The sequence below is a fragment of the Narcine bancroftii genome, chromosome 14, assembly GCF_036971445.1.
Source record: "Narcine bancroftii isolate sNarBan1 chromosome 14, sNarBan1.hap1, whole genome shotgun sequence".
In the NCBI taxonomy this organism is placed as follows: Eukaryota; Metazoa; Chordata; class Chondrichthyes; order Torpediniformes; family Narcinidae; genus Narcine; species Narcine bancroftii.
The window spans coordinates 14372334-14392955 of NC_091482.1; the positions used below are offsets into that span (position 1 = coordinate 14372334).

General features: G+C 39.5%; 1 protein-coding gene across 1 annotated transcript in view; it reads right to left on the minus strand.

The window, feature by feature from the left end:
• Positions 1-20622, minus strand: part of pipox (pipecolic acid oxidase) — an 80260-nt gene that overhangs the window by 57285 nt on the left and 2353 nt on the right. The window contains exon 2 of the mRNA XM_069911086.1: positions 11582-11730. Within this exon, the coding sequence (XP_069767187.1) occupies positions 11582-11730 (149 nt within the window). The remainder of the gene's footprint in view (positions 1-11581; positions 11731-20622) is intronic.

Genomic DNA, 20622 nt, shown 5'->3' on the forward strand with positions numbered 1-20622 from the left:
ATTGTCGGGGGTAGGTGGAGATGCTGAGATTTCTCGACAGACACACAGAATTAACCAAATAAATTGCAGAGCCAGTATTGGCAGAAGAATGATTCCAAGATTGTAAGGGGTCAAGGAAGTTGAAGAGTCAGAATAAGAACTGCTTCAAATTCCTTAAAATGTGATTCATCAGTTTGAAGACATTTTCCATCACTGCCTGGGCCCATGGTTAGAATAACATGTTTACCAATGTCATGGGGAGCAGAGTTAACTTGAATGCTCTCTCCTCTGGGTTCTGTAGCTTTTTGTGCCTATATTCAGGATTAAGGATATGGGTGATATTGGGGAAGGATGGCTCAAATAAGCTTCAAGTACTACAGCAATGGAAACAGGCCATTCAGCCAACCTGTTCATCATGACCAAGCCAGTTACGTCTGCCTGCGCTCATTTTGTATCCCTGTAAATCATTCCTGTCCATGAACCGTTTAAATGTCTTTTGAACATAATAATTGTCTCCACTTCTACCATTTCCTTTGGAAGCTCATTCTTTATACCTATCACCCTCTGTTTGAAGGTGCCCCTCACATCCCTTTTAAATCAAGTTCAAGTCTATTGTCATCTGATTGTACTTACACAACCTGACAAAACAGCGCATCTCTAGACCATCACACACACACAGAGCGTTTATACACAGCAATCCAAAATGTATGCAGAAAAAATTTACAGGTCTTATTCTAGAATTGATTTATTTTTGTTTTCAGCTCAAATACAAGCTAGGATTCTTGAACCGGATTATAAGCCGAGGATTTTATCTGATCATTCACCTTTGTTAATAACTATGGAAATGCTTGATAGAGAGAAGTTGATATATAGGTGGAGATTAAATTCTCTGTTGTTGGAAACAAAAGATTTTTGTGATTTTGTTCAAAATCATATTAGAATATTTTGAATTTGAATTTTATAAATGATATATGTATTATATGGGATGCTTTAAAAGCATATTTGCAAGGGAAAATAGTAAGTTTTACATCTAAAATTAAAAGACTATATGAAAGAATTAGATCTATTAGAAAAATAAATTAGTTTTAGAAAATGATCTTCAAAAGTTGGTTTCTGAAGACAAACGCAAACAATTGATTAACAAAAAGCTTCATGATAATACAATACAAACTTATAAGGTTGAAAAAGCTATTATTAGGATGAGGCAAAGATACTAGGAACTGGGTGAGAGACTGCATAAAGTTTTGGCATGGCAATTAAAAGCAGAGCAAGCTCTGAGAATAATTAATGCAATAAAAAAGGATACTAACATTTAAACTTCAAGAAATAAATGAATCTTATAGGAATTTTTTATATGAGATTATATACTTCATATTCTTTAAGAGATGAAACTAAAATAAATGATCATTTATCACAGATAATATTGCCTAGGTTAAGATTAGAACAAACTGAACTTGAAGTACCATTTACTGAGCCAGAATCATTTTCGATGGCAATAATTACTGTGATTCCTAAAAAAGACAGAGATTCTTTGAAACCTTCATCAAAAAGACATATTTCATATTAAATGAAGATTATAAAATAGTAGCAAACGTTTTGGCAAATAGAATGAATAATTTGTTACCTAAATTAATTAATATGGATCAGACAGGATTTGTTTAAAAAAAGACAATCTTTGGAAAATATAGCTAGATTGCTTAGCATAATTCATTTAGTGCAAAAAAGAGCTGATCTGAGTGTTGCAGTGGCTTTAGGTGCAGAAAAGGTGTTTGATAGATTAGAGTGGGATTTTTTTGTTTAAGATATTAGAAAAATTTGGATTTGGATTAAATTTTAAAAATTGGGTTAAAGCATTTTATAGTAGTCCAAATGGGCAGGTATCTATTCCATTTAATTTAACAAAGCAAGTAGACAAGGATGCTCCTTGTCACCAGCTTCATTTGTTTTAGCTATAGAATTTCTTGCCCAGATTATTTGATCGGATTTACAAATTAAGGGTTTGAGGGTAGGTCAAGAGGAACATAAAATCAGTTTATTTGCAGATGACGATTTAATATATCTGACTGAACCTGACTCATCTTTACATAGATGGTATGTCCAACTGGAAGACTATGGGTTATAAAATAAATTTGGATAAAAGTGAAATTATACCTTTGACAGTGGGTGATTATACCCAGTGTCAGAGAGATATGCAGTTTAAATGGCCAAAGGAAGGTATTAAATATTTAGGAATACGTATGGATAACAATTTGAAGAATTCATATAAATTAAATTATTTATTTTTACTTAAAAAGATTGAGGAAGATTTTTTAAAATGGATACATTTACTTATAACTTTAGTGGAAGGGTGAATTGTATAAAGATTAATGTATATCCAAGGATACAAATTTTTTTCAGATATTACCAATATTAAAACCTAAATTTTTTTTTCAAGAAATAAATAAACAAATAAGGACATTTCTTTGGAAGGCAAAATGGCAAGAGCTTCTATAGACAAGTTAACATGAAAATATGAATTAGGAGGACTACAGCTTCCTAATTTTAAGAATTATTACTGAGCAGCACAAATTTCTTGCTTATAAAATGTAAAAGTGACATGGGTTAATATAAAACTGAACAAAATTGGAGAAAATAAATCAGAAGAACTTGTATACAAGTGGGAATCAAAATTGTTGGTTGCTGATAAAGACACACTACAATTGAAGCATTTACTTAATGTTTGGAATAAAATGAATGAAAATATTGGTAGAGGGTCTTTATCACCTAAAATGCCATTGATTAATCCTCTTTGGTCTTTTCAAGAGATAATCAGTTCTTAAATATATGGTAACGTAAAAGGATTGTTAATGTGGTAGACTGCTATGAGAGAGGACAATTAATGTCATTTAAACAATTAAGGAACAAATATAACATACCATATGATACTCTTTTTGGTTATTTTTAATTAAGGGCATATTTGAGAGATAAATTAGGTCTACCAATGTTTTTGCCTAATTTTACTGAGGTAGAATTTCTTATTAGGAGTGGGAATGTCAAAAAATGTAATTCTTTGATATATTTGTTATTACAAATTGGAAATCTTAAAAATAGAATAGTATAGATCTAGGTAGAGATTAGAAACAGATTTGAATATTCCGATAGATCAACAAATTTTGGAAAATTTATGGAGAGATTCTATGACTAATATTATTAATGTAGGGTACAGGTTAATTCAATACAATTTTTTACATCAATTATATCTTACACCACAGAAGTTGAATAGATTGAAATCAGGTTTATCAGATCAATGTTTTAGATGTGGTGAGTATGTAGGATCTTTCGTTCATTCAACATGGTATTGTCAAAATATGAGACCCTTTTGGGAGTCTAGAAGTAATTTTTTTTACAAGTTGAAGTAAATTCCAATGTTTTTATTAGGAAATATTGAATGTACAAGTCCTAAATTGAAATTATCAATTTTTATCAATTGAAATTTGTAAAATTAACATTAGCAGTTGCAAGAAAATATGTTGCAATTACTTGGAAATCTGATACATCTTTAACATTAACATGCTAAAATTCAGTTGTTTCCCTTTGCAAAAAAAATTACTTACAATCTAAAGAAAATAAATACTCTTATGTTTTCACAAATTTGGCACCCGCATATTCAAATAATGGAGTTAAATTTGTAGTGATATCCTTTTTACCCTTTCAGCCTTGCAGAATTCTCCTCTATATGATTGTGTAACAACTGATGAGTTGTACTGCACGACATCTCTCTGTAATCTAAGATTCTTTGTTGCTTTTTTTTTATACTTTCATTTTTCAATTTGTATTTTTTTTTCCTTTTTCTTTTTAGGTGGGAGGGAGGGGTTTTGGGGTGGGTAGAAAACCATCATGTATGTAATCTATTTGCTCTCTCTTTTGATATTTGTATTATAATAATTGAAGTTACTGCATGTTTGGAGCATTAAAAAAAATATTCAAAAAAAAGGAAAGAAATAATTTACAGGTTTCTAGGATTGTTCAACAGTCTCACTACCTGCAGGAAGAAGCTGTTTCCCAGCCTGGCAGTCCTGTTTTTAATGCTCCTGTACCTCTACCTTGCCCATTCAGAGCCAGCTCTTCAGCGCTTGACGTCCTGTTTTGCAGAAACTGCCAAAATGTTTGGCCTGGAAGTCAGCCTGAAGAAAACTGAGGTCCTCCATCAGCCAGCTCCCCACCATGACGACCAGCCCACCCACATCTCCATCAGGCACACAAAACTCAAAACGGTCAACCAGTTTACCTATCTCAGCTGCACCATTTCATCGGAAGCAAGAATCGACAACGAGATAGACAATAGACTTGCCAAGGCAAATAGCGCCTTTGGAAGACTACACAAAAGAGTCTGGAAAAAACAACCAACTGAAAAATCTCACAAAGATTAACGTATACAGAGCTGTTGTCATACCCACACTCCTGTTCGGCTCTGAATCATGGGTCCTCTACCAGCATCACCTACGGCTTCTAGAACGCTTCCACCAGTGTTGTCTCCGCTCCATCCTCAACATTCATTGCTGCGACTTCATCTCCAATATCGAAGTACTCGAGATGGCAGAGGCCGACAGCATCGAATCCACGCTGCTGAAGATCCAACTGCGCTGGGTAGGTCACGTCTCCAGAATGGAGGACCATTGCCTTCCCAAGATCGTGTTATATGGCCGAGCTCTCCACTGGCCACCGAGACAGAGGTGCACCAAAGAAGAGGTACAAGGACTGCCTAAAGAAATCTCTTGGTGCCTGCCACATTGACCACCGCCAGTGGACTGATATCGTCTCAAACCGTGCATTTTGGCGCCTCACAGTTCGGCGGGCAGCAACCTCCTTTGAAGAAGACCGCAGAGCCCACCTCACTGACAAAAGACAAAGGAGGAAAAACCTAACACCCAACCCCAACCAACCAATTTTCCCTTGCAACCGCTGCAACCGTGTCTGCCTGTCCCGCATCGGACTTGTCAGCCACAAACGAGCCTGCAGCTGACGTGGACATTACCCCTACATAAATCTTCGTCCGCAAAGCCAAGCCAAAGACCTCTACCTTGAAGGTAGATAGTCTCAAAGATACTGGAAGCAGGGGTTGGCGTGGCAAGATGGCGTAGAGTCAAGACGTGTAATCTCGACCTCTCTGGCCGGACTTTTAAGTACCCGTTTTTTAACCCTTTGTTTTCAAGTTTAAACTTCTTAAATTTTAGTTTAAAGTATTAAGGAATTATTATGGCCATTAATGGTAAAAAGATTAAACCTCAAGTACAGAAAAAGTTATATTTTCGAAGTACTGAAGATTTGGGGCCTAAACAACTTGTTCCAGCCTCAGGTTTAATTTCTTCAGTGCCTAAACTACAAAGCCTGCCTGTGGGAGCTGAAAAAAAAAATGTCTACTACTCACCAAATGGAGGATTGCGCTGGAATTACCCGTTCTCTGGAAGAAGGTGCGTGTTCCCAAGAAGCGGATCCCAATCTGGCAGCCTGCCGATTTTAAAGGAGGGAGCATGCAGGAAGACGACTCCATTGTCTGAAGGGCTTGAGACAATGCTCCAACCTGAAGATTTTGATCTCTTCTGTGATTTTTTGGAAAAACAACGAGCCGCGGGGGGGGGGGGGGGGGGGGGGGGAAGGCCAGCGTCGACCCCCTGAGTTAGTCGGGGTGCCGTTGCTGGGAGTCCAGACCCACAGTAAGACTGTTAAAATGCCTTTTGTTGAGTTGCAGCAGGAGCTGCAGTTACCTGGTTCTTCCACTACGTTAGAGAAAGCAGGGCTGAGCTTTTCTCAATTACAATGCAACCTGTTAAATGCTGTCATTCAGCCTATAATGAATGAGTTGGCTCAAAGGATAAGTTCAGAATTGAATACAGTTAAAACACGCGTAGAAGCATCTTGTGAAGATTTAAAAAAATTTCAGTCTGCTTTTTTGGAATGTCAACAACAAGTGGCTTCTAATACAGAAAAAGTGTTGAAAGTTGAAAAATCCGTTATAGAATTGCAAGAATGTGAGAAGGAGTTAGAGAAGAAAATAGACTATTTGGAGAATCAAAATAGAAGGAATAATGAGAAGGAGTTAGAGAGGAAAATAGACTATTTGGAGAATCAAAGTAGAAGGAAGAATTTTTTTCTGAAGGCTTGGTGTTGGAAAGAGCTCACAGAACTTTAAGGAGACCACCTTTACCTAGTCAGCCACCAAGACCTGTAATAATTCGATGTTTGAATTATTTGGATAGAGAAGCAATACTTCGACTGGCGGTGCAAAATGCGAGAAAACGACAAACTCCATTATTGATTCAGAATAGCAGAGTTTTTTTCTATCCTAATTTGAGTCAAGAGATCATTCAACGTCGACGTCGGTTTAATCCAGTTAAAGAAGTTTTGTGGCATAAAGATTATAAGTCTACTTTTTGCTATCCGGCAGTGTTGAAGGTGTTTCATGGAGATTATCAATATCGGTTTTTTGAGGATGATCATGAAGCAATGATTTTTTCTGATTCATTGCCTGATATAAGAGGATAAAGATGTAGTCCACCATTGTCTCCTAAAGAAAAATCTGGTTGGTCTGGAAATGGAAGAAATGGTAGAAATGGGAAAAATGGGAATGGAAAGAGTCCAACTTCTTTTGAAATGGGATCTTTGAGTTTTGGATGAATAGCAGAATCTTCTTATTCTTATTTTACTTTTTACGTTATTATGATATTTTGAGATTTTTTTTGTTCAGCTGGGGAGGGAGAGATTTGTTCTAGGTTCTATTAGTCATAAACCACTGGTGGGTGATCCACACCCAACTTTTGTTTAGGGATTACTCCCTTTTGGTAGTTTTTTTTTTTGGGTTTTGTTAATTATTTTTTTTTCTTATTTTTTTTTTAAATTTTTATTTTATCTAGCTTTTACTTTGTGATTTTTTTTCTCCTATTGGAGGGCCTATATATGATGATTTGAGTTTTTATATAAAGATTTTATTGGTCTTTAGTAATATTAGTAGATATGTTAAAGTTGAGGTTTGCTACTTTTAATGTTCGAGGTTTAAACAGTTCGATTAAGCGTAATGATGAGGGATAGCTATGGTATTGATAAGAATTCTTTGTTACTTTATTTTTAAATTTGATCTTTGGTAAAATGTGTGTTTGGTAGCGATATTATTTTATCTGAAATGATTAAATTTGAGACTTTTTTATGAAGGTACCAGAGAGGGGTTATATTTCATTTATGTATTAAATATTATAGGATGGTATGGATAAAAAGGGTTGGGATAAATCCAAATCTGTACAAGATTAAAATACCTTTAGATCTGATAGTATCTTTATTGGGCAGTTTGCAACCTCTGAAAGGTTTGGGATTACATAAATTTCAACTTGCTTTTGTATATTTAATATTATTTGTCGAGAAAAAATGTATTGTTAGTATGTGGAAAGATACAAATATGATTGATATTAATAGATGGCATAATGAGATGACATACTGTTTAATAATGGAAAAGTACGTATGTTTCACGTGATAACTATAGCTTTTTTATTAGTAAGTGGTTGTTATATTCAGAATATTTACATTTTGATTTATGTTGATTAGATTTTAATACGTATGTTTAACTTTTCCTTAATATTTTTTTCCTTTCTTTATGACTCTCCTTAGAAGAGCTGGCTGAAGGGGGGGAGGGGCAGTTCTTTTTTTTTCTTTCTTTTTTTCATTTTTTTTTCTATAAAATATAACATTCATGGTTTTGGTTTATTGTTGTATATGTTATTTACTATCTGTATTTTGAACGAATAAATAAAGTTTAAAAAAAAAGATACCGGAAGCAGGATGGTAAGGGTCTTCAATGATTCTCTGAGCCCTCTTCATGCACCACTTCCTGAAGGAACCTCCAGTGATCTCAGCAGTTTTAATCACTCTCTGTACTGACCTCATACTGATGCTTTGCAGTTACCATACTTCACTATGATGCAGCTAGCCAGGATACTCTCTATTCTGCTCCTGAAGAACATTGTTTGAATGGTGGCCAGTAGCCTTGCTCTCCTCAACCTCCTAAGGAATTGTAGATGCTACTGCACCTTCCTAACTACAGGTAAGGAGAAGGTGTTGTGGATCCAGGATAGTTCACCCTTTAAATAGACTTCAAGGAACTTTGTGCTTCCCACTCTCACTATGCCAGAGCCACTGATTAGTAGTGGAATGGATCCTCATCCTCTTGAAGTCTTGTAGTGAACTGGGAATTCACTACTGGTGCAATGATCTAAGGACTGGCTCCTCGCCTGACTCTGCCCCCTGCATATCCTAATATAAACCCTGGACCTTACCAAAACCCCAGTTTAGTCCACAGACCACATGCGCCATTCTTATTGAATAAAAGCATCTTGTACTCTCTCTGGTCTTGAGTGCTCTCAGTCACGCTACAAGTCCACAATCATCTACTTAAGTGCTTAACCGCTCCTCATCTGCTTTGTCTTGTCGAGGTTGAGTCCCAGGTTGTTGCTCTTGTTCCAACTTCCTCTCTGTACGCTGATTCATCGTTGTTGGCAATGAGGCCAACTATCGTTGTGTCATCAGCAAACTTGATGATTCTGTTTCTGTGAAATCTTTCCTCTCGCCTTAAATATTTGCCTCCTAGTTTTAGATTCATTTTCTCTGGAGAGAAAGGCTATAATTACATCCCTTATCTCTCTTCCTCTGGATTTTATAAAACTCTCTAATTTCCCCCTTTAGTCTTCTACGTTCCAAGAAGTCTCAGTCTATCATGTAATTCCCTCCCCCCAAGTCTGGTCAACATATTTGTTCATCATTTCAGCACTGTTTCCAGCTTAACAATATCTTTCCAACAACAAGGTGACAAAAACTGAACACAATTCTCCAAGTGTGATCCCACCATCTTCCTATCCAGTTGCAACATGATATTCTTCCTTGTCGACTTAGTGTCCTGACCAATAAAGTCAAGCATGTCAAATGTCTTTTTCACCACCATCTACCTATATTAACACTTTCATGGAATATTGTACCTATACCCCAAATCTCTGCTCTACAACATTTATAAAGTTGCAAAACCTGATTTTTAAAAAAAAACATATCTATTTCATTCTGTTAATAATTTTGTACAAACTAGGTTTTTAACTGAAGTACAGAACAACTCTGATTATGTGAAATGGTTGGGACTTGGCCTATGTTGGATAAATGTTTTTGTTGGAGAACTGGCCTTTTTTTTTTAAAAAACAGCCCAGTAGCAACAGCAAATCATTTGCAGCAATGTTCAAACAATAACAAACAACAAGGGAAGGCTTTTTAAGCATTAATGTTTCTCACCAAAAAAAACATACTGGCTGCCGCCAATCACCAACATGTACGCGCCACTGTCACGGATCACTGGGAAGCTTCCTGGGCCGGTAGAACTCTCACTGGCAACTCAGTGGGCTCCTGTCTTAACAGTCACCAGAGCTCGTGACCCCAACACCCGAGTCCCGACGTCTTCACTCCAGCCTGGGAGCCCAATCTCCTTGATGATGCCAGGACAAGGGATTCTTCCGATCGCTTGCGGCTGGGAGACAGTGGCATGCAGTTTGAGAGGGAGAGTTGGAGAAAAAAGTCAATAGGGCTAGGTAAAGAAGAAATGGTGAGAGAGAGGAGGGAGTTACCTGAAAGGAGGACAATCGTCATTCTAATTTCATGTTGGGTGAATTCTTTTTTCAACCTGTGAGCTCAGTTCAGAACTGAAAAAAACTTTGGATAAATTAGGATTTATGATTTGTTTCAGATATCCTCATTTATCCAAAATTTAAAAACAATTTTTGGATAAATGAGGATTTCGTAGAATCTGATTTCAGATAATTGAGTTGTACTGTAGTTCCTTATAAGCAGGTAGGGTACTATTCTGTCAAGATCCGAGGCCTTGTCTTCCAAATGGATTAAGACAGCTGAATAGCAGAACATAGGGCTCCAAAGGTTCACTGGAAAATTATTTTGGGGTATTCAGTTGATTAGTTGGAATTTGGTTGTAATCCCCTGGTTTGGGAGTACAAATCTGTGTTTCAGAGCTTAATGAATGAAATTCAAACTACTCAAATTAATGTTAAGGCCCTCACATTTCTCCAAGGTTCACTCACTAACCCAAACTGCTCAACTCAAAAAAAATCTGCAAACATAATTCTGGAAGAGAAAAATGAACAGCAACTTAATTAATTTGGGTAAATTGAACAGTGCCAGTGATGTAGCTCAATGCAAAGAGAATCCAGGGTTCTTTTTGTAGCATCCTTGAAACCAGCTCTTATGACTAGATATCTTCCATCTATACCAGTGGAAGTCTATTTGTTGTTGAGAGATAACACAGGTGACCATTCATTGCTGAAGCAATGAAATCTCTGGAATTTGACTAAATTGCATTGTACAAAGAGTACTTAACTTGTCCACAAATGACTGGAACCTACCCATGACAAATGCAATCTACATTCCTTTGAGAATCAACACTATCTTTAAAACAGCTCAGAAAGTCCCAAAGGATCAGATTGCAGGTGAAAAAAAACCCACAGAAACTGCTACTGAATGCATTTAAAGTACTATATTGAGTGAATACAAATCATGTTAACTTCCCAATGTCTCTTTGTAGAGAGCAAAAATGTTTAAGAGCAGATTTATATTAATAAAACCAATACACATTCTTTGAAAAGAAAGTACATTTTGTTCCTGTCAGGTGTCAGTACAAGTATGTGATTCTGGCAATATGAGTCTCAATCTTCCCCTCACCCCACACAGCTTTTGCTTCCAATTTGGATGTGTGCTGTTTTGATACCAGACATAATGTAAATGACTCTTCATTTTCCTTGCTCTTTCTCTAGGCCAGCACCTCCCACCTCAATGAAGGTTAGATACTCTGCTAGATACTCTTGCCCAGCAATTATCAACCTTTTTATGACTATGACCAACCCCCACCCCCACTAGACTCTACTCAAAGTTTATGGGCCCCCTTTGCTGTGAAGCAGTGAAGTTTTGGTTTCTTTCACACTTCTCAACTACTGACCAAATAAAAAAACGTTAAAAATATTCAAGTAACATGAGGTGAAAAGAAAACAAAGTTTTTCTTAAATGTGTTGTGGCCCTCAGGGCCTGTGCTGAGAAAGTCCCATTTCAGCCCCACTTGTAGGCATTTACAAAGTACTGAACTGATGCTTATGTGGAACAATCGAGTTGGTGATAAGAGTCTTCCAAGATCTGACACAATGAAAATGTTAAAACATTACATGATAAATGCTGAAAACTCCCATTGGCTCGTATTTGAATGCATTTTTTCAGCTGATATACAGAAATAACGTAGAATTGGAATTAGATTTAACTATTGAACAAGTCTTATTTTATAGAATTAAAGGCAAAATCATTACCAATGCAGAAAACCCAAAATAGAAATCAGACACTGGAAGTACTCAGCACACCATATGCTAACATTTTCAGAATCAGAATTTATTGTCATGTACAAGTCATGAAATTCAGTGTTTTTTGCATTTCGTTGATAGAATCACTGGGTATCTGTGCATTTTGAAAACAGCTATCATTTTTCTTGTTGATATAAACCACAGATTTTAGTGAATTCCTGTTGAGGGATGCTTGAATGCTATTTTACCTGAACAGTTCAATGTTGCCTTCAGCTTCCAGTTGCTTCCACTGCTGGTAGCATTCAGTCATCATGTGTGCATAGCAAGCTTTGGAATAAGCTTTCCGAATGATTCGACTCTGCCCATGAGAACTTCCACGGGAATGAGGCAAAGCAAACTGAAAGAAAACATATATTTCAAAAATATGAAGATGAGCATTAAAAAGGTATCAGAGCAAAAGAGAAAATAGACACCTCTTACTCAAACTGGCTATGATCGCAGGTCACGTATGAAATTGATGGCTTAGTCTACCATTGGCCTCCACACATATTCTAGAAGGATTTTGCTACATGAAAGTAATGTTGACTTTGACCTTTTTTAAAATTTGGGTTGAGGGGGTGATCAAACCTGTCTATGTAACAGTCTGCAAATTAAAATGGCTACCAAATGATAGGGTATCTAAGCATTCTGAGGAGGATAGGCATTGTAACTAGCATTTGCTTTTTAAGCCAATTAATTTTCAACAGAATATTGTCAAACTTTAATAAATTAGTTCAACCCCCTTACATCTGAAGGCCAGTATATTTTTTTTTAAATGATGGGGGGTGTGCGGTGGGGAGAGGAGATTGAAAAGTTATCATAATCACTTTAATTCCATTAATCACTGAAAGGTAACATGAAGTTGTCTGGGGTGACAGACTCTGAGTCTACACAGGGCAAAGATTAACAGGTTTTTAGATGATGTGGGTATCCAGATACAAGATTAAACTACGGGAACAAGAAACTAAACTTACTTCTTCTTCTATTAATGTTCTTGTGTACAGCAAAACTATAATTTTCTATCCAACTGTTTATAATACTGATTGTTTAGCATGTGCTGACCAACAAATACTTGCCCACTCATTGGGTTCTGCTGCTTTTGCTGCCTTGAAACCATCTGAGTTCACTGGAAAAATTACGATTTTACTGTAAAGATTCTTTTAAATGAATGCAAGGGGCATTGAGAATTTTAATAAGAATAACATCCAACAATTTGGAAAATCTGCTAGTCTGTCACTGTTGAAGTCCCAAGATGGCAAATCAACAGAGATTTACTCTATTATCTGCTGTTTGACATCTTGCAAGAGCTCAGTCTTCAATAAGGGGAATATTATTTCTCACATCATGTACAGCTTGATTATGGACCTTTGAATTTTTTGCTACTGTTCTTCAAGTCAGTTGTGTGGCACTGTATCCAGCGTGTATATATGAGAACCATTAAATATGGGACATGACAAGAATATGACATCTCTCAATATGACATCTCTCAATATGACATCTCTCAAGCAGGTTAATTTAATTTAAAGGATACATTTTCTTTTGCATCCATCCTTGTACTTAACATGACAAAGCAGTAATAAATATACAGCCTGCTGTTCCCTCTTAGTCTTTTCAAAAGCAAAAAAAATCTGTCTGTTGTTTGTACACGGACAGCTCTGTGTGACTGGATCAAAATTATCCAACGGCACAAATGGATTCTCGGTTTGATACTTTTTATTTTTATGCTATTGAGATGAAATACTGATAACAATTGTTCCCTTTGATGATAACTGTCTGAAGGATGAAACAATTAAAGAGAATTCACTTGAATAAAACTAAGAATAGTTTCTTTTTTAAAAATTAACAGCATATCTGTATATGTGGGAAAACATCCCTCCAAGTCTTATTTCTTAAAAATAAAAAGACTGAATGAATCAATATTGTATGGTCCAAAGATTATCAAACCTGATAAAGATAGATTTTGCCTTTGGAGCATGTTTAAATTCTCACTGCTTTGGATGGTACTTGCAATCTGCAATAAAATCTGAAATATAATGGGGAAAAAAAGGAGCTGGCTCTGCCACTGGTGTGGACCCAGGAGATTGGGGAGCGGAAACACAGCGCTGCTCTGATCTGCCGGGTCCTAATTCAAATGGCACCATATAGGCTTTAAATTACCTATTAAAAGGGACAACAGTGTTTTTTTTTTTAAATCCCGCATCCCTGGGATCTGTGCTCAAGATGGCAGCAGCTGGGCTAGGTAGTGTAACATGAGGGGTTGCAGACTCCTGGGGAGCAGTGGACAGGCGCAGGGCACCAGAAATAGGGAGAACACCCCCCGCCCCCCCCCCCCCCCCCAAAGAAGAAGGAGAAGCAGAAAAGACATCTCTACAGGATGGCAGCCAAGGTAGCAAACCAGCGAGCACTTAGTGGCTGAAGGACCCACACAGGCTGTGGGGTATTGGCAACTTGTAGTCGAAGGACTCACACAAGCTACGGATGACTGGCCCAAAGGAATCAGGTATTAGAAATGGGATTCATGAGGATGCTGACGGAAAGAAAGGCCTCAGGTGCTGTAGACTTCCCGATTGTATCAGAGGTTTGGATGTGGAGGTTTGTTTGACGATGGCTTGAACTGGAATGTGTGCAGCTGCGGAAGTGTTGGGAGTTAAATCTATGGACACTCAGTGTCTCTGAAGGAAATCTCTTTTGCTTCTTTTTCTCCTATTGCCATGGCAATCAGGTATTACTTATGGCGACTCTGTTTGCCTTGTAGCACACAAAATTTGAAGAAAATCATGATTATTAAATTTTTATTGTATTACTACTTGACAATAAAAGGAACCTTTTAAATCTTTGTATATATCAGCATCCAATGTTGTTAAAGAAGAAGCTGTCTTCATGTGAAAATGAGATAAGTGAGATAACATTAAATTATTGCTCAGAATAGTCATCATATTATTATCTATTTATTTATTTATTTATTTTTTTTAAAACGGACTGGAATGTGCAAACATTTTCATCAAGGAGAAAATAAAACATTTTATTTTACAATTTTTAACTACTCAGTGGTATTAAATTCACTATGAGAGCTTTAAATATTAGTATTGGGGAGAAAAATTTGTTGGAATGGTGTCAAGATAGTATGACAAACACAATAAACGTTAGGTATAGATTGGCTCAATGTAACTTTTTAAGATCAATTATATCACACCACAGAAATTAAAAAGACTGAAATCAGTTTTATCAGATAAATATTTTAGGTGTAATCAAGAGATAGGTACTTTTTTTTTTTTTTTTTTTTACACCCACTCCACTTGGTCATGTCCAAAATTGAGACCTTTTTGGATGGAATTAGGAACATTTTTAGAACAGATCACTAGAGTTCAATTTCCTCAAGGTCCAATGCTTTTCTTATTCGGTAATATATATCTAAGACAAGGCCAAAATGGAAACTTAATATGTTTTAAAGTGAATTCAAGAAAATTGGCAGTTGGCACCTACACTAAAATATCTACCACAATTTATCTCCTTTAAAACATGTATACATTAAAATATAACAATCTGTCACATTCCTACGGATGCTGCATGACCTGCTGGGCATCTCCAGCATATTTGTGTATTGCACCCAACCCCAGCATCTGCAAATGGTCTTTCTTACCATTTTGGTAATATCACTCACTCCCAATGTGGATATTAACACTGCAGGCAAGGAAGAGAGGTTGCCGAGCAATTCAGAAAGTATATCTTCCAAGCATTTACAAGCTACATTTGTTTTTTTTTACTTTATCAGAATGCAAAATGAATAGCCTCCTGTGACTCATGCTGAATTAAAATTGGAATAGGCTACTAGACCGTCAATCAGTAAGATTACATCTGATCTGGTCTTGAGCTCAGCTGTAGATGGTGAAAAATATGCAATTAAAACAAAACTTTCAACACATGCATCAGGTCATTTCAGTATCTATTCAGATCAATGGTGGTACAAACGCACCAAGTCATTGCTTTGTGGTCAAAGTCAAATAATATATAATGACATGAAGTGTAAGCTATGCCCTCTGCTTCCTCACAAAGTTGAACTGCTAAATGTTTTCCCACATTTTCTCCTCTTATCTCAGATGTTATGATTCAATCCGGTTCTATCATCTTCAATCTCATCACTAACTAGATTTGGGCTTTTGTCATACCCCAAGAGTTTAAGAGTTTTCAAAACATGAACAAGATCCAACTGAATGAAACCATTCAAGATTCAATTTATAGTCATGGGATAAAAACAGTGCCATATTACACGAAATTGCTTTTGTCTGCTCGAAGGCAGAAATTGCCTAAAGTGCCTCTTACAGTCAGAGAAAGAAGCAAAAGAGAGTTCCCCCAAGAGTCACCGAGTGTCCATGGATTCACCTCCAGTGCTACTGCAGCCACAGTCTAGTCCAAACCATCAGCACCCGAGCTCCAGATCCAAACATCCGACACAATTAGGAACCTTTCAGCACCCTCTCACCTCCCTAGTACCCTTTCAGCCAGTCTCCAGCAGTCTGCAGCCTTGCCCACAGTCTCCAGCAGCCCACAGCTTCCATGGGCTCCTTGCACTGAGATATCAGCAGCCCATCAACTATATGGTTCCTTCAGCCGCAGAACCCCTCAATGTTCCTAAATTTAACAACCATCTTAAATACCAAAGCCAACAATGATATTTACAGAGAGATTTAGACATGTCTTGGGTAATCACATAGGTCTTTCAAAGAGTTAAAGATTAACAGTCCTTTATCCAAGAAATTTCATTGTGGCCATAAACTTTGCAGTAGAAAGTGCACATGGTCATGATCAAGTTAACAATTAACAGAGTATGAACATAGACTTCTGATTTCAGATTTATTGACAATGTACATACATGGCATCAAATACAACCTTAAAATAATTCTTCCTGCGGGCGAGGCAGAATTACTACCCAATACTAATGCAAAAAAAATCTAAACCTCTGTCATAATACACCAGTGGCCCAATCACAATATACAAGCATTTAAAACTCTCCCCAATAAACTTAAAAGAATGCCAATAATATTGGGTAAATTATAACTGTTACAGGGTATGTTATGTATTATATTATATATAAATGTATTTAAAAGAGATAGATTGTGAAGATTTAATGTGTAGGTCACCACAAACAGAGTCTTTCTTTCTTTGGCTTGGCTTCGTGGACGAAAATTTATGGAGGGACAGGCAGGAATGGTTGCAGCAGTTGCAAGGGAAAATTGGTTGGTTGGGGTTGGGTGTTGGGTTTTTCCTCCTTTGTCTTTTGTCAGTGAGGTGGGCTCTGCGGACTTCTTCAAAGGAGGCTGCTGCCTGGCGAACTGAGGTGCCAAGATGCACGAGTAACGAGTAAACAGAGTAACACTTCACAAAAGACATCTCACTTAAAAAGCAAGAGCTTTGCTGAAAGTGAGACATTGAGGCACCAGATCCTTTGCAAAGACAATGAAACTGCTTTGGAAGGAACTTCAGAAGCATGTGCAAATGGATTGAAGCCCAGGCTCAAATGCTGTTAAAGATCTTTCTAAGATTGGGTTTGGAGTCTTGGGAGTGGTTGTTTGGTTTTCACAAGCTGGGGTGGGGGGGGGAGGGGGGAGAGAGAGAGAGAGAGAAGTCGCTTTCAGGTGCGTTCTCCGATAAGAATGCGCCTGCAGAAGTGGATACAGCCCTGTGGAATGGTCTTTCAGATGGCAGCCCTGAAAGTGCTGCGCTGTCCTCCTGAAAGGGGCAGCTGCAGGAGAGGAGCCTCAGAGCGCACTCCGGCTCCTGTTACCGTGGGACGTTGGGGCAGGGGTAGTGGGGAGGGGGCTGTCAGGCAGCAGGGATTTGGGTCACCAGCTGATTGTCATCAGCCCGCCCCCAGCAGCCACTTTCAGGCGGCTGCATTCAGGTGCCTCAGGAGACTGCTCAGATGCGGAGATTATACCTCCTAGAGGAGGGTTGGTGAGTACTCCTCCGAGCCGCATCAGGCTCTTCAGGTGGCCTCCCGACAGCCGCATTCAGGTAAAATATGCAGCTTTTCATTGGGGTATTCTGGCCACCTGAAGAGAGAAGATTCAGTTCCACAGTAGCTTTTGGAGGCTGCAACATGGCAAGCTGGCAGGCTTGTTGAAGACGCCATTTTGAAGACAGATTGTGAGTTCTGAGTTCAGCTGGTTGAAAACCCTTGTAGTCCTTACAAGAGGAAATGGTTGGCTAGAGTGTTTCTCCTGAAATAAGGGAAACAAGAAGAACTCTGTGGTGACCTGGAAGAAGAGGCTATAATTTGGAAAACCCATAATGGGGCAAGATTCTTTGGCAAGACACTGAAGTAGCTTATCGGAGGGAATCAGTTTGTTTGTGTATCCAATGAGCAACCAATCTCTCTCTAAAACCAAGGAGAAACTTTCTGAATGGTAACCATCTATCTTTAAGCACCAGAGCCTGGTGAAAATTCATAATTGTTTAATTCTGTGCACAGTATAAGGATCACCTGATACCGGTGTACTTGGAGGAGTGAGATTGGACTGTGGATCAAGTAAATTTCCTGAACATATACAACTTACATATACGTGCGCTTACAATTAGAAGTGGGTTAAGTTAATAGTAATAAGTTAAAGTTTTATCCTGTTTTTAAGTTTAAAGAAAATTAAATTAAAAGCAACTTTTGTTTAAGTAACCATTTATCTTGGTAAATTTCTATTGCTGCTGGGTTTTGGGGGCCTCTAGACTCGTAACAATACAAACATACAGAAATGATGGAGGAACTCTGTCGGTCTCGCAGCGTCCATAGGAGGTAAAGATATTTTACTGACGTTTCAGACCAGAGCCCTTCTGACCACATCTGAGCAGACAGCCAATTTGTGCTTCCCATTGATAAAATGGAGTGAAAGCATTAAGGATTTGTACTTGGATTAAAAATAGTAATGGTATGGATTGTGATGGCTCAGGCTGCCCCGCCCCTGATGACACTTTTACCTGGACTCCTCCCCTGGGACCCAGGCCATAAAGGTCGGGCCACCTCTCCCTTCCCTGCACTTCCCTAATTTGGATCCGGGTCAGCCCAAGTCTTCTGTACAATAAAGCCTATCGTTCCCCTCAGTCTTTGTCCTTGTAATTATTGGGGCAGCTGGTAGCGCCCAACAATTTATTGAACAGAATTTTAACGTCTCCGGTAATGGAGAAGTTGCTGCATTCCGATCAGCGAGAGGTGGATCCCCAAGTCCCAGGTGCATCAGAACTTTTTGAGCAATGGGTCAATTACTTCAACAGCTTCCTGGAGACCACTGCTGGTGTGGTCGATTTGGACGAGAAGAGGCAAAAGTCGGCAGAGGGCTTTCCATGCCATCCGAAGCTGCACAACCTACACAAAGGCGATGGCTGAGCTACGGGCGCTATACAGGTCCAAGATCAACGAGGTCTACTCCTGTTACCTCCTGGCTTCCAGAAAACAGCAGCCTGGTGCCAGTAGAAGAGTTTGTTCGAGCCCTGATCACACTGGGAAAAGAATGTTTAGGGAACCCCACGATCATTGTGCCAGGGGTCCAGTACGTGGAAGACCTGGTCTGGGACGCTTACATGTCGGGATTGAGGTCGGACTATATCCGATAACGTCTCCTCGAGGAGGATCAACTCCCACTGAAACGGGCGATCCAACTGGCCAGGACCTTAGATTCGGCCCAGTGCCATGCAGAGTCAATCGCAGGCAGAAGTGGTCCTACCCAGAACGTGCCGCCATGAGGGCTGCCATTCTGGGAGTCAGCGTCAGGGACGGCTGACCCGACTGCGCTGCAGTAGCACTGGGATCATCGAGGTGCAACTTCTGCGGGCAAGCGAGACATATGCGAGAGGAGCAACCTGCTTGGGCTATGGGAAAAAGGGCCACTACCAACATGTTTGCAGGTCCAGAGCAGCATGGCATGTATGGCCGAGGAGCTTCCAGTGCCAGCCACGAGCGCGGTAAGGCAAGCACCATTTTACCTGCTCCCGCCGCCATCCTCTGCACAACTGCAACCCTCACCAGCAACATCACTTCGGCTTCCGCCACTTCCATCTTCTTCACCAGTGATGGCAGCGTGGACAACATGGAGGCTGCTATCTTGGGCATCAAGCCTCCCCACTGATGACGAAGTCGACGCACCCATCCTGGCATCGATCACCTTGGACCAAGCCAGTTCTCACCCGATCACGAACTCCATGATGCAGATCAGGGTGAATGGGCACAAATCAAACTGCCTCTTCGATAGTGGCAGTACCGAAAGTTTTATCCACCCCGAGGTCGCCCGTAAACTCTTGATACACATTTGGCCGATGACCAGGTCTGTGACGATGGCGGTGAAAGACCAGCGGACTTATATCCGGGGGTACAGTGTGGCGTCTCTGACGGTGAGTTTATAATGACTTCTTATTGTTGGTCATGCCCCAGCTCTGTGTGCCGATCTCCCTGGGTCTCAAGTTCCAGAGTCAGTTCAGGAGCATGACGATGGCGTTCGGGGGGCCCCAACCTCCGCTCACCATTTACAGCCCGCAGCTTACGGATGCCCTCCCCCCATCGAGCACCCAGCCTCCAGCACCAAACTGCAGTCTCACCACCCTGTGGGTGGCCCCTCCGTCACTGTTCGTGAACTTCACCCCGGACTGTAAAGTGATCACCACCAAGAGTAGGCGCTATAGTACTGAGGATATGGTGTTCATCCAGGCTGAGGTTCAGCAACTCTTTTCAGAGGGGATCACAGTCCCTAGCTCCAGCCCCTGGACGGTGCAGGTCCTCGTGGTCAGAGGGGCAGGCAAGCCCGGATGGTGATTGACTATATCCAAACCATCAACCGCTTCACCCAGTTGGATCGTACCCTTTACCCCAGATAGCCAACTTGGTCAATAAGGTTGCACAATACAGAGCCTTCTTGACCAGTGACCTCAAGTCGACGTATCATCAACTCCCCCTTCAGCCAAGCGACCAGCTCTACATGGGTTTTGAGGCCGACGGCAGACTTTTTCATTTCCTACAGGTGCATTTTGGCATGACCAAAGTTGTCTCTGCTTTTCAAGGATCAGTTGGTGGAGGAGCACAAGCTGACGGCAATGTCACCATCTGCGGTCATGACCAACGGGACCATGATGCAAACCTCACAAAGTTCTTACATACAGCCAAGTCTCTCAACTTGACGTACAATAAGGACAAGTGTGTGTTCAACACAGACCATCTGGCCCTTCTCGGTTGTGTCGTGGCACATGGTGTCATTGCCCCAGACCGCATACAACC